At 52.7% G+C, this 14,754-nt stretch overlaps 1 protein-coding gene across 1 annotated transcript in view; it reads left to right on the top strand.

The window, feature by feature from the left end:
• The window catches only part of CSMD2 (CUB and Sushi multiple domains 2), a 473,825-nt gene that overhangs the window by 221,536 nt on the left and 237,535 nt on the right, over nt 1-14,754 (top strand). Inside the window, 1 exon segment of the mRNA XM_032495868.1 lies at nt 12,767-12,949. Within this exon segment, the coding sequence (XP_032351759.1) occupies nt 12,767-12,949 (183 nt within the window).

The following is a 14,754-nucleotide window of genomic DNA, read 5'->3' as shown; positions in this document are numbered from 1 at the left end:
ACAAAGTACCGCTTCATCTTATTCAGTGCTCTCAACAGTGTGACCTTAGGCAAGTCATCCAGCCTCTCTGAGCCGCAGTTTCCCCACTCATGAAATGGAGGCAATAATGCCAGGCGTCCAGCGTTGTTATGAAGTGTTATGAAATGAGATCACAGAAGGCTCCTAGCACAGGGGTACCTTCCCCTGGGGGCTGCTGAAGTTCCATGGTCTCCCTCCAGAGTGCATCTCTCTCTGCTGGGAACACGTGGCTCCCTGCTGGTCCTCGGTCCCTGCCTCACCCTCTGTCCCCAGACTGGCTGGGAGAGATGGTTCATGTGGCCACAGTGGAGGGTGCGGAGGCAGAAGTGGCAGAAGGCAGACCCCAGTCTCCGAGGGCCACGCAGGAGGGTTCACACCTGGTCCCGCAGGAAGAAGAGCCTGGGAAGGACTGTGTCAGGAGGAGCCTGCCTTTCCCTTCCTGTCCCTTCCACTTTTGACCTTTTGCTGGAGGGGTGACCCCATCGATCTCACACCTCCATCTGACAAGGCACCGTCTTCTGTGGAAAATGAGGATTAACCGAGTTCCCTGGGGTCCCGTTGTGACCATGTCCCATCCCATCTGCTCTGGGTTCCCTTCCCCTGCAGCATCCTGGGTCTCCTCCACCTCTCTGGTGCCCCTCACAGCTCCCGTGTGGTTCCCCACTGCCCCTTCAGGGCAGGCACTTCTCAGGCTCTATCCTCGGTTTTCATCCTCTTTTTCTAGAACCTTCCACCATTGATCACATCTACCCTATAGCTTCAATCTCAGCCTGAACACTGGTGACCTCCGGATCTTTCCTCCGTGTGTGCATGTGGAGGGAGGAAAAGAGCCCACATTCTCTGCTGCCCCTTCTTGTAAGGACACTAATCCTATCAGACCAGGGCCCCACCCTTGTGAACTTGTTTAACTTTATTACTTCCCTAGAGGCCCCCTCTCCTAATATAGCCAATTGGGAGTTAGGACTTCAACATGTGAGTTTGGGGAAACACAAACATTCAGTCTATTAAAACCATCCCAGACCAAGCTCTCCCTCTCCACCTGCCCTCCCACCCCCAGGCCCCCTGTGCCCACATCCCCGTCTTGATGAACAGCACCACTGTCCACGCCATCACTTGGCCTCATCTCCACCTCCACCTCCTCTCTCTCCCACTTCTGACTTGGTCCCCAGATCCTGTCACTTCTCCCTCTGCAGTGGCCCAGCTCCTCGTTCACCTCCGTGGCTGAGGCCCTCGTCACATCTCACTCGAGTGACAGCACAGCCCTCCTACCCGGCACCCCAGACTCCAGGCCTCTCTCCCAGCCCCACCCATCTGCCTCCTACAGCAGAGATCTTCCTAGAATCCAGATCTGGCACAGTTCCCACCTCCTTAAAAAAAAACTTTAATGACACCTTCTCGTTGCTTTCAGGATAAAGCACGTTCACGTGACATCCAAGGCCCTCCAAGCCAAATTTGGGCTCCTGTAAACCCATTCTAGGCAGGATTACAGTTTATTAATCTAGCCAGTCCTGCAGGACCTGGCCCAATGCCTGGGACACAACACGTGCTTAAATTGTAATGATGTTTTACACAGGCACAGTCAGGCACCCTTTCTTCATACCCTCTCAACCCCCTTTGTTTCACTTTTCTACCTCCCAGCACTCAGGTGCCAAGAGCCCACATTCTCTACCATCGCCAGGGGCTTTAGGGTCAGACAGGACCAATTTCTAACTGAGTTCTGCCATTGGCTCTGTGTGTGATCTTCAGCCAGCCCCTCAGCATCCTTGAGCCTGAGTTCTCTCATCTGTGAAGAGGGGCAGATAAACACTCACCTCACAGGGGTCTTGTGAGGAATCTGTGCAGTGGAGCCCCCAGCATGGGACCTGGCATTTAGTCAACACTCAGTGAAAAGCCTGCTTCCCTCCCCTGCTTCCCTGGTCTTTCAGCTCTTCTTCCAACTGCTCTCATGGCCCAAAGCTTCACAACCACCCCCACCCCTGTCTTAGCCCTCCTCCTACCCCAGCTCCTGGGGGATTCCCTACAGGACAGGCGTCTTGGCTCAGGGATGGGAGGGTGCCTGGGATGCATATGTTCCACCAGTGGCAGAAGGCATTTGAGGGCAGAGACCCCCCCCACCAGGCATACCTGGCCTCACCATTACCAGCATCCCCTCTGCTCCAGTTCAGGTCCAGAGAATTTCCTTGGGGCAGGCAGGTGACACTGCAGAATCAGCCCTCCCCTTTATTAAAAGGGTGAACCCCTGCGTGGGAAAATTTGAGGGATTTCTTTCCCAGAAATTCTTCTGGTTCTACTTGTCCCAGTCCCAGGTCGGTGTTGGGGAGGCGCTCCCACTCCGTCGATATCTGAGTACTCGGAGCCTAGAAACTCAGGCCCCCTCCACGAGGGCAGCCAGCTGTAGGAACTGCATTCATAGTTGCAATCGCTCTGCTTCCCAGTAGAACAAGAAATATTTAAGGAACAGGCAATTAGCACTTACCAGAAACATTATAAAATTACATACAACTTGCTAACAAGTTTTAGCATCAATCTGGGAGTCTCCTCACTTCCTAACTTGGAGCCTGGAATCTGGCCGCCAAATGCTAAATCTAGGAGGCCGGCCCAGGGGAGGAAGGAGCTGGGACCTGACCCTGGAGACATGGAGGAGCAGGTTGGTGGAGATCATGCAGGGAGGATGCCCAGTAGTCTGGGGACTTGGGTTGAAATTAGGTCACCTGTGTATTCAGCATTGTCCAGGCTCCTATTATGTGTTGCAGACAGTGTTCAGGCTCCAAGGGGCTACATGACCCTCTCTCTCTCACTCCGAGCCCCCTCGGACAATTATTTATTTACTTACTCCAGAGAATAATTTAGTTAGAAGTTCAATATGATGATGAGAAGAGATAAGGATGAGAGAGACGGTTTGGGGAGACCATGAAGAGCCCGCATCAGCTCCTCACAGCCAGGGGTCCCATCCCTTCTGGTCTTCGTTTCTTATAAGATTACAAGACAATCTATGCCTGCATCCAAGTCCTAGTCTGTCGTCACTGGAGCCCAGGAAGTGGGAGAAGACGGGGAACTATCCAGGAGGGGAAGCTGACCTTACTTGAGGGCATCAGGGAAGGCTCCCTGGAGCAGCTGGTGTCTGAAACTGAGACTTGCTTGAAGGATGGAAAGGAGTTGGTCATACATCCCCTGAGGGAGAGAATGGGCTGACTTGAAATTCTGGCTGACATGTGCTTGGGATTGAAGCTAAGACCTCCGCGGAACACAGTTTGAGAGCACATAGGGAGAAGACGGCCAAGACTAGCCCTCTGCAGGCGGTGTTTCCCTCGCCCTCTCCAGAACTGAACTCTGGCGGTAGCGCAGCAGAGCCTCCTGGAAGAGATGGCCTTGGGGCTGGGCTTGAAACGGGGCAGCAGCCCGGCATCCCAGCTTCCCTCCTTGTCGTCCCCTGCCTTTCCTCCTACCAGAATGTCAAACACGTGGCCATTGTCAGCCTCTGGTCTGCAATTTCCAGAACCTCTGCCTCTTCCTGTTTTATTTCCATAAGCTCAGAGGCCCAAATTTTCCAACTTCAGCCAGGAATAGCACCAGGCATGTTCCTAAGATGGTCACTGAGTTTCCACGATATCCTTCAAGCTTCCTCAGATGCTAGGAGCTAGAGATTAGCTAGAAACAGCAGCTGCCTCCTCTCAGGAAGTCCCAGCAGGACCCACACTACACCCAAGTCTGTCTTGACCCCTGGGAGGGAGGGGGGATGGTTAAGAGCAGAGGATGCTGCACCTTTAAAATCTGGCAGGAAGCAATCTGTCAGTGAGATATACTCTCTAAATACATGGGCTTTTGCAAATAGCAAGCTCCAGTTTGGGGCTAATGCAGACAGCTTAAGGCTATCTGGATGTTCTGCATGTATACATTCATCCTACTGTCTCCATAGTCACCCTGTTCCCCAGCCTCCTTCAGCCTGTGGCACACCCATAACGGGGTGGTGGAGGAAGGAGGTGGGAGGGATGAGTGGCACCCGCTTCATCCACCCACATCTCCATCCCATTCATGAAAGCTGTGTGCAGAGAACAATGCACTGATACCCAGAGCCACACCTAAAGATACACTGTGTCCCTCCATTCTTTGTGCCCTTCCCTTTATCAGTAGAAAAGCAGAGTGGAATGTGGTTCTAAGGAATCCATGAGATCCGGGCATGCCCAGAGGTTGTCTTAATGCACCAGAGATGTCCTGGTTACTCGCCGGGAGTCTGTGCTGGTTACACAGTGGGTCTGGAGCACTCAGGATGTATAAGATGCAGTGCTTGGCTCCGGAGAAACAAAGAGAAGAGGGGATGGGATCCTTGGCTCTGAGGAGCTGATGTGGGCTCTTCATGGTCTCCCCAGACCATCTCTCTCCCCTCATCCCTTCTCATCACATCCTGCCACATTGAACTTCTAACTATTCTCCTGGATAAGTAAATAAATAATTGTCTGAGGGGGCTGGGAGGGGGTGGGGGGCTCCTAAGTCTGCCTGGGCGATTCAAGGGGATATCCCCTAGTGGGAAGCCCTTGAGCTGACACTGAAAGATGATTCTTTGTCTGGCAGACAAACCGCGGGTGTCCATTCAAGAAGAGAGGACAGCAGGTGCCAAGTTAGAGCCTGTGAGAGCCGGCTGGGGTCTGCCAACAACAAGGCAATAATGACCATGAGGAAACACCTCCTGGTCACTGGTTACGTGCCACGTGCCGGCCACTTTGACAATTATCTTATACACAAAAACTCATTTAATCTTCAAAACAGTCCTGCAGGGTGGCTGTTGTTATCATCATTTCCATACTGCAGGTGACAAAACTAGGACTCAGGATAAGAAAGGTGCCCCAGGTCTGCTACCTAGTGTCAGAGCCAGGATACAAACCCAGGACTCTCTGACATCAGCGCCCTTCCTCATTACCAAGACACTATTTTACTTCCCTGCAGGTCGCTCCGTTTTGTGGTGTATAAATCTCAAGATCGGAGGTAGAAAAAGATGAGGCTGGGGTGGGAGCAGGTAGGCAAACGACCTGCTATGCCAAGGAGTTAGAGTTTTCATCTGTGGATTAGAGGAAGCCATGGAAGAATTAATGAGCAGGGCACACTCATGATCGGATTTTTGTTTCTGAACAATCTCGCTCTGCTTTGCAGAGTACAACGTAGACGAAGAGGCAGGGGAACAGCTCTTGCCTAATGCCACGCCCAAGTGAGAAATTTCAAGGAGTAGGCAGAGGCGATGAGAGAAGGATGGAGAGCAGAAGGTGCTGGAATGTGTGGGAGGAGGAGCCCACAGGAGGTGGCTAGTGAGGGCTGCAGTGGGGAGGGGAGGCGGAATCCTGGCTGATGCCCGTGTCTGCCTGAGCAACCTCCACAAAGCCTTTCCACCTCTCCCAGCCCCAGCCCAAGACCAGAGCTTCCTCTCCTGTGTCCCCAAAGGTTGTGTGGTCAGAGGCACACCACCTCGTGGCCCCCGTCATTTACACTGTAACTGTCTCTATACCCACATGTCTGTGAGGGCGGGGGCCGTGGGTCCAGCAGCTCTGTATCTTTACTGCTGAGCGTGGCAGGTGGCACAGTTCCTGTGCAGCCAGTATTAGCCATGCTCACTCGCGAAGCAGAATGCTCTCTTGTGCTCCAGGCACCGTGCTCAGTGCTGGGTGCACAGTGATCAGCAACGTATGACCGGTGCCGGCCTCCACTGGGCTTACACACTAGTCAGTGGGGAGACGAGAAATGAGGAGGCCAGCCTGGCAGCTGCAGGGTGCAAGGGGGACTGAGCAGGTGAATCAGCTTGTACCTGAGGCCCAGCAAACAGTCAGCTCTGGGAGGGTGGAGATGTTTGCCCTTTTTTCCACTGCTATACCTGCAATGCCTAGAACAGTAACTGATGAAACAAAGAACAATTAGTGCTATGAAGAAAAAGATGGGCACCGAGAGAGCAAAGAAAAAGGGAAGTATTTCAGATCCATGGTCAGGGAAAGCATCTCTGAGGAGGTGACGTCTTAAGCTGAAGTCTGTAGTGTGAGCCGTTGGCCTTGTGACACAGAGGAGGGGAGGAAGCTGTAGTCCCGGCTGAGGGAACAGTGAATAAATGAAGGAACAAATGAAGTCCCACCTGGTTGGAAAGGCAGTGAATTGCAGCCCAGGCTGGGACGCCCCTCTCCCTCCACGCGGTGCTGCCCTCCTTGGAGCAGCAAATAGTGAATTCATAGACACGAGATGCAGTTCCTTCTGTCTGGATGTTGTCATGAAAGAGGATTCCAATTTGGTATTAGAAATTGAAAAACCTGGGGAGAAGACAGTATGGTTGATCACAGATGATAGGGATAAAACAGCCGAGAAGGGGGAAAGCAAATATGCTGAACAGCCGAGCCCAGTCATGATGGAATTCTGAGGGTCTTTGAAGCATCTCGGGTTTCCCCGCTTGCTTCTGGCAGGCAGATGGAGAGAGAGAAAGATAAACACTTATAAAATGGAATTCTGTTACACCAGATAACAGAAAGCTGCATGCATGATTTTCTCCAAGTCAGAATCTGGCTTATCGATGGGCAGTTCTGGCCCTTGACATCAGACTTGCTTGGCACCTTGCCAGGAGGGCCAAGGTCAAGTGCGTTTTCCTGCCACAGAGCCCAGGGAGCCCCCGGCAGGAGGGCAAGGGGACTCAGTTCCCGTGTTTCCAGCAGGGGTTGGTGCTGGGCTGGGAGAGACTGTCCAGATGAGAACAAGGGGTGTCTGAGGGCCGGAAGCCTGTCCCCTTGCCTTCCTGAAAGGAGATTCCAAACTCTCAAACCACCCCTGCCCTGTTCTTCCCCCTCACTGCTCCCAAGCCTGGTTCTAAGGTCTGCACATGCCCCCTCTAATGCTTTGGACCTCTTTGCCAAATGTGCCCTTAAACCCGCCATCCCCCCTGCCCCCCGAAGGCACCATTGCCAGCAGCCCCCTCCAGTGCCAGCAGCACCATGAACTCCACATGTGAGAGGGGTGGTGCGTGCACTCACTCTCCAGTGCCGTTCCGCCCACATGTGAAGCCTTCTTCTTTGATCCAGAGCTGTCTCCACCTCTGCCACTTGCTACCCCCCCATCAGTGTCACCACCCCCTTCCTCTCCCACTCAGTGAGTGCTGCCACTTAGCCTCTCGTCTCTCAGCCTCCTTCCCTCCTTTCCCCTCCTGTCCACACTCCACTCTGGCACAGGCCGACTTTGCTGTCCGGCCCCTCTTGGGCTATGACTCCGCACATCCTGCTCTGGGCCCTTCGTCCCTCCGCTCTTCCACCCACTCCTCCCTCCAGTCCTGTTTGCCATCCTTCTCTTGGCCTCTCCGTCTCCATCCCCACCCCCTCCTTCCTTCTGTTAGCCCAAGCCCCTTGCATCACCCGTCAGCCTTTGTTTGTTGTTCTTTGGACAACATCCTCAACTCCCTGCCCACCGCCATCCTTCCACGTCTCCACTTGTACCTGAACCAAGTGATGAGGGCTCTGGGAAGAGCCACACAGCCTTGCTTGGTGGTGCCCATGGAAATGAGTTGTCTGCACCCTCCATGGGCCCCGGGGGTGAGGGCTGTCAGTCTTCTCTTCAGGGTGATGGCGGCAGACATCCTTTTCCCCACAACTGGTCCCTCCCCTTCAGCAAAGACCATGACACCTCCTCCTCCACTTGGAAGGAGAGCCTGTGTCATCATGGGATCTCCCTCAAACTCCCGCCCTCCTACCTGGGAGCTCACTGCGGTCACCCCTTCCCTCCTGTCACAGGGGAAGGGGAGTTTCCCAGTTTCTGAGGTGAGCCCCCCAGCACGTGCTGGTCCCAGCCTCCTGCCTTCTCAAGAGCCCCGTGCTGTCACTTCCTGCCTCTCCTCTGGATCTTCAGCTAACCGTTCAATATCTCTCATTCCTTTGTATTCCCTCTCTTTCTCTCCTTGCCGAGTATTTAATTATGGTCAAGTTTCTTCGACCTTAAAAAGTTCATTCCGCTGCCCCGTCAAGGCCATATTCCTCCTAAGTTACCGCCTGACTTCTCTCCAGTCCTTCACTTCCGAGAAGTGCCTTCCTCACAAGTCACCTGCGTCCTCCTCCTCTTTTCCCATCCGGAGCTGGCCCCATCGTTTCGCTCGGTCTCCTGCCAGGATCCAGTGGCCTCCTTTCACTGACCTGCTTTCTAGTCCTTTCTAAACTCCCCCATTTGATGCTGTTGGTCTCCTTCTTGAAATGCATCCTTCTCTAAGCTTCCGGGACCCTGCTCTCCCCAGGATCTTAGACTAGTGTCCTGCTGTCCCTGCAGTGTCCCTAACTGCTGTCAGGACTGATGTCTCCTCTTGCTCCCCCTGGGTGGCCTCATTCTTCTCATGGCTTCTTCTACCGTCTGTGAGTTGCATCCCAAATTCTGCATCTCCAGACCAGACATTTCTCCTGAATGTAAGCCTCACGGAGCCACTTTCTACTAGATGTGTCCACGTGGAGATGCTGCGTGACCCTCCAGGCCTGCCCCTCCTCCTGCATCTAGTGAAGGGGAAAGCGCACCCAGTGCCAGGTCAAGCCCTGCAGACCCCTGCCTCTCCCTTATCCCCCATCTCCTCCGCTCTCAGTGTGGCCTGTGGCTTCTCCCTGCTTTAGACCTCCCAAAGCCTTCTGCCTCTCCCCATCCCCTCTGCCTGTGCCCCATCCAGGATGCCATCAATACAGCTCCCAGAAGATTGTGCACCTCCTCCTGGAATGGAAGCTCTGTGGCAGCAGGGCCTGTGTCTGCCTTGTTCCCCGTAGCATCCTGCCTGCCCCAGCCCCATGCCCCATGCAGTGGTTCACGCGAAGCAGATATTCAGGTTTTTGTTGAATGAATGAGTGATCTCTCTTCCTCCAGAATTGCCGCCCCTGGACCATTCCCCAGGCAGCAGACAGGGTGATCTTTTAATACCCAATATGAAATGCTAAGTAATGTAAAAGCCTTTCCTTTTTTTTTTTTAAATTGAAGTTTAGTCAGTTATAATGTGTCAGTTTCTGGTGTACAGCATAGTGGTGAAAGCTGTTCTTGACTCCCCATTGCCTACACTCTGAGGTTCAGTCTCGTTCACAAAGGGCACAGGCCTTCCATGCATTGGCCCTGCGTGCCTCTTCCAGCCTCATCTCTCATCACCTAGTAGAAAACTCGTGCTTGTAGAAAAACAATGTGGCGTGATGCTGAAGAGTCCTGGAACCCTACAACCCAAGTTTGGATCTCAGATCCACCATTTCCTAGCTCTGTGACCTGCATAATTCCATGATCTCCCTGTGCCTCAGTTTCCTCACCTGTAAAACGGGGATACTAGACCCTAGCTCAGAGTGTTACTGTAAGGATGAAGTGAGTCCATAGATGGAAAGGGCTCAGAGTGGCAGCCAGCACAGTCAGCACTAGACTGATGAGTTATATGACTTAGTTTGCTATGATCATAACTAGTAACTAGTTAGGATCACTGGTGTCATTGTGACCCTCTCAATGTCTGACCTCTGAGACTTTGCATGAGCTCTTCCCCTACCTGTAAGGCCCTTCCTCTCCTCTCCCTCCTACTAATTCCTTTCCTTTTTTCCCAGCTGTATCAAGATATAATTAACATGTAGCATGTCTATTTAAGGTGTACAACATGTTGATTGATCTGTGTATATATTGTTAAGTGATTGCTGCAGTGAGGTTAGTTACCACACCTGTCACATCACCATATACTCTGTGTGGCGGGGGTGGGGGGTTGTGAACTTTTAAGATTTACTCTCTTAGCAACTTCCAAATACACAGTACTATATTGTTAACCATAGTCACCATGTACACATCACATCCCCAGGACCTATTCAGCTTATAACTGGAAGTTTGTGTCCTTTGTCCGCCTTCCTGTTTCCCCACCCCACCTCACGTTACCCTTGGCAACCATCATTCTACTCTCTGTTTTTAGGAATTCGTGTTTTTTTCATTCCATATATAAATGAGATCATACGGTATTCGTCTTTCTCTGACTTATCTCACTTAACACAATGCCCTCAAGCTTCATCCACATCACAGATGGCAAGATTTCCTTCTTGTTTGTGACTGAAAAATATTCCACTGTATATGTATTCCACACTTTCTTTACCTGTTCCTCCACCCCTGGACACGTAGGTTGTTTCCACTTCTTGGCTATTGTAAATAATGCTGCAATGAATCCCACTTACTCCTTTCAATTGCCACCTCCTGCACAGACTTCAGGCCTCAGTTTAGACATCACCTCCTCCAAGAAGCCTTCCCTGATGTCAGGGCTGGGACCGGGCTGAGGTGAAATAAGCACTCCCCTTGGGCATAATTTTAAGAAAGTCACCATTAAATAATATTTTAATGTAACATTTTAAAAAAATTAAGTTTAATGCAAAATATCAAGGATAAAAAAATCAACATTTCCATAATGACAGGCTCTGATGGCCAGGATGGGGGTAAGGCATGTGAGGTGAGTTGTACAAGTGCCGGGTCAGGTCTGGCCTTTATATTAAGTTCTGGTATTTTCCTTCATGTTGGAATTGATTTTTATGTATCAATTTTGATTGTCTAAAAAAAATTGCACTAGGATATTATTTGTCTTAATTCCTGAGTTTTTGGTGCCTTCTCAATTTTTGTGCCCAAGGTGAGTGCCTCTCTCTCGTACCCTATCTCCAGCCCCACCCTCCACATTTGAATTGGGTGACCCTCCTAGGCCCTTCCACAGCACAAATCACCCTGTGTCATAAATATTTGTTTCCTTGTCTAGATTGTTCTGTCCTTGAGACCAGAGCCCACATCCCAATCTCAAGTGTCTAGCGCAGGGATGAGCATACAGTCGGTGCTCATTACTTGCTTCTGTGCTGCTCCCTTCCTCCCCTCAGGACACCTGTTCTCTTGAGCTGATCACACCCTCAGATGAGCAGCTGTGGTCTGGGATGCAGGCAGGTGTACCCTGCTTTTACATCTTCTACAACACAGTGGGACCTCAGCAGGACACCTTAAATCTGGGTCCTATCCCAGGCCATAAGCTCCAGCTCCATCTTTAAACACTGGATAACTTTTACCAGGTCTCAGAGTGCCCACAGTGACAGTCCTCACCAGGGTCTCACATCCCAGGGAGAGCATGTTTGGAGAACCCTGGAAGGAGAGCCTTGCTGCTTGCTTCTCCAGGCTGACTTGTCCCAGGGACCCCTTCTTCCTTTCCTTCAGATCCCCTGGGGCTCTGTGGCCTGGAGCAAAGGGGCCACCTTCCCGGGAAGGCCCCAGTGGCTCCCCTCCCCCAGCCCTGGCATGAGCTCCCTTCCCAGGAGGGTCAGTTGTGCTTTCGGGTGTGTGTAGAGGGAGAGGCCAAGGGCACGTGTGAGAGGAGAGGTGGGCAAGATGACCTGGGCTTGAGTCCTTTGGCCTGGAGTCTGGTCACACAGACCCTCTCCTTTCCCCCTACTCCTGAGGACTCTCACTGTTTGACTCAGGTCACAAACACACACACATACACACTCGCGTGCAATCCCAGCCAAAGCACGTCTCCCTCTGCTGACTCTCAGCAGAGGACTGGTTTGCAGGGTACCACGAACATGACAGTCAAGAGCCCGTCCACATAAGGCAGGCCGTGCTGGGGGCTAACCTGACAGGCCCACGTGTCCCACCAGCTGGGGTAGGAAAGCTTTGGCAGGATCACGCCTTCAGGACCACGGACAGCCACCTTGGAGACCTGGCTCCTGACAGCCCATAATGGTGTCTGAGGAAAAGGCAGGGTCCCTTTTCACTTGACAGTCCTGGGAAGGTGTCCAAAATCTTCCCAATACTCCAACCCCCTCTCTCCCAAATCACAGGACTCCTGCAGCCCTCACCTCACCAGCTGTCACTTCCATTCATGACTCCCTGTCCATCCTACAGGGCACTTTCCTCCCTGGGAACTGGGCTGCTCCCCTGCCTCCCTCTCTTCCTATTCCCCACTCCCTCCCCACCCTGCAGCTCACAGCATCAAGCACAGGGCTGGTGGAAGTGGGGGTGACTCTGGAGGAAACTCCAGGGACTTGGCCAGGACAGACTCCTTTCCTGGATAATCAGGGCCCTGCGTGGCTCTCCCATGAGGCAGCTGGCCCACTCTGCTCCCAGAGCCCAGGCCCCAGAGCCGTCTCAGGGAGACCACTACATGTTTGACTCACCACGGTCAGTTGAAGCAAATGAACTTTAAAAGCATGTTTAATGAGTCATTTGTTTCATTTTACCTGCTCCCATCTTGAATTGAATTAAAAATATATCTTCTTGAACGTGCTTCTGTATCAGAAGGCGGTGAGTATTGATTCTCACTTAATCTCTGGTTGGGGGAAAGGCAGGCAGTGAAGCATCAGCGGCCTTCTCATCCCGTGCTTGCCTCGGCGGCTCAGGAATGGACTGAGCTTAAACTCCATCAGGCAACATTAGTCATCTGAATGCAGGGTCAGGTCAGTAAAGGAGTCTCCAAACTGCAAACTGGCGAATTCTTAGGCTGGATATCTCACCAAGAATGGAGACCCACCTTCCCTGAATGAAAAAAAATCCAAGCACCTGGAAAGCTCTGTGGACACAGAGTCTCAGGCATTTGAGAGCTGGAAGGTCTGTTCCCCTCTAGGATGCTGTGTTAAACAGGACCTTGCAGGGTTTCTCATTACAGCTCCACCTGGGAGGGGGTTGCTCCCAGCCTGGCCTCCTGGCGAAGGTCCAGCAGAGCCTGCAACATGGCCCTCCAGCTCCGGGAGGCGTGGAGTCACCATGTGTCTCTGTTTTCTCTTTCCCTGTCTTTCAGAGATCGAGCAGGGCAGTTGTGGAGACCCTGGCATCCCTGCCTATGGCCAGAGGGAAGGCTCCCGATTTCGCCACGGTGATACCCTCAAGTTTGAGTGCCAGCCTGCCTTTGAGCTGGTGGGGCAGAAGGCAATCACGTGCCAAAAGAATAACCAGTGGTCGGCTAAGAAGCCAGGCTGCGTGTGTAAGTGAGCGGGGAGGGGGCCGCTGGGGGGTCTCCACCGAGAGGCCGGGGACCTGTGTCCTAGCTAATCCAGGGGCCCCACCCTTGGGAACCTTGCAGGTCATAATGGCAGCTTCACTCTGGTTGGTTTCTTCTCTGCACAACGTTGCTGGCTGGGTCCTCATTCCTGGCGGTAACGTGGACCGTAGCACCGAGAATCATTGCTCTGAACGTTTGGGGGCCTTCTTCAATGCCGTCTTACTCCCCCTGGTGACCCTTGAGAGCAGGGCAGAGGCTCAGACCCCGGCGTTTCCTCCTCACCCCTGTTGCTGTCAGTGACACTGTACAATTGAGCCAGGGCAGGAGGGAGTGGCAAGTGTGTAAGTTAGCAGGCTCTGCCTTGAGGGTCGGGGTACTGCAAGAGACCATGGCCTTGCCAGGGTACAAGACGTCTCATCAAGTTGCTTCCTCTTGTATTGGATTTAAGGAGAGATGGGGATTGAGCTGTTTTTGGATTATTGATCTTTGGGAGAAATGGTTGGCATCAGGTGTTCTGTTCTCCAGAGAGAACAACGAATCCCTTCTTCCTTCCTCTGGGATGCTGTGACCACACTTTCCGGTGCAAATAGTACATAAAGTCCTGGCTCCCAAGGAGATTGGCCGGTGTGAGGGGCTGTGTGTAGGAGGAGCAGGCTTGGTCTTTGTTGGGTAATCAGGTTCTTCTCTGGGCTGTCACCTCGTCTTCTCCCAGTCTCGCCGCCCTACCTCCTCCATCCCTTACAGTCTGCTTCTGCCAGGGGCAGCCTGACCCTCTGTCCTTTCTCCCACCCCAGTGGGCATCTCAGGGCCTCTGAGTGCTGCACACTAGAGAGTGGTGGCCCCTTGGGGCTGGGAGAGGAAGAACGTGGGAGGAGATGAGGAAATATCAGTGATGACTGAGAATCTGGCATGTGAGTTGATGAGCTGGATCATACCACGGCGGACTGTGCTTTCCAAACAACAACCAAAAAATCACCTTATTTAGTTGACAAAGTATTTCTGATTACTTGTGAGTTTATGTAAAAATTCTTGCAGAGGTTTAAAGATCAAATCGCTCTTAGCTACACATTAAGCAAATCACCCTTACAGAAAAAAATAAAATTGCAGGAAATCTGCCCATCTCTGGCCCAATGTGGTAGGAATGTAGTGCCCGACAGTGCTGGCCTCATAGCACACTGGGAACGGACAGGACCCAGAGGGGCAGGGGAGGTTAGCAGGGAGCAGCTCAGGGCAAGTGGGAACAGAGAGGCTGACAGTCTAGACAGAGCTCAGGGCCAAGTAGGTGGGCGGCGTGGAGCTCTGCAGGGCGGGTTGGAGGCAGGGCCCCAGGAGGCAAAGGTACAGACTGTGGGAGCTTCAGGTACCACGAGGGATCCATCTCTGACATCCATCTAGATGAAACAAGGCAGGGAGAACTGGACAGGGTCAGGCATCTGCGGCAGAGAGCCCGCAGGAGCGAAGTGTGTAGCCGAGCCCGCCAGCTACTCAGGACCAGGATGAAGTTCCCTGCCCCACAAGCTGAGAGCCACAGGTGGCAGAATGCTACCTTGGGGGGCTGTCGTCCAAGCCCTTCAGGAGCTTACTTGACCCTTTGGCTCTTAGAATTAGTTTCAGGAAGTCTTTCTAGAACCTTCATTAAGGACTGAAGACCGTGAAGTGCTGCTCAGCAGGCCCTTTCTTTCCAGAAGGAAAGCTGGCAGCCTCTGGCGAGCTGGGCACTGCTTACAATCGGCTGAGAAGCAGGGCAGAGCCATCCTGGAAGGTCTGGGGCGGGGCTCTCTGTGGTT

Source organism: Camelus ferus, chromosome 13 (genome assembly GCF_009834535.1).
Source record: "Camelus ferus isolate YT-003-E chromosome 13, BCGSAC_Cfer_1.0, whole genome shotgun sequence".
NCBI classification, from domain to species: Eukaryota; Metazoa; Chordata; class Mammalia; order Artiodactyla; family Camelidae; genus Camelus; species Camelus ferus.
Note: the sequence above shows the minus strand (reverse complement) of the source record. Positions and strands in the feature narration are given on the sequence as shown.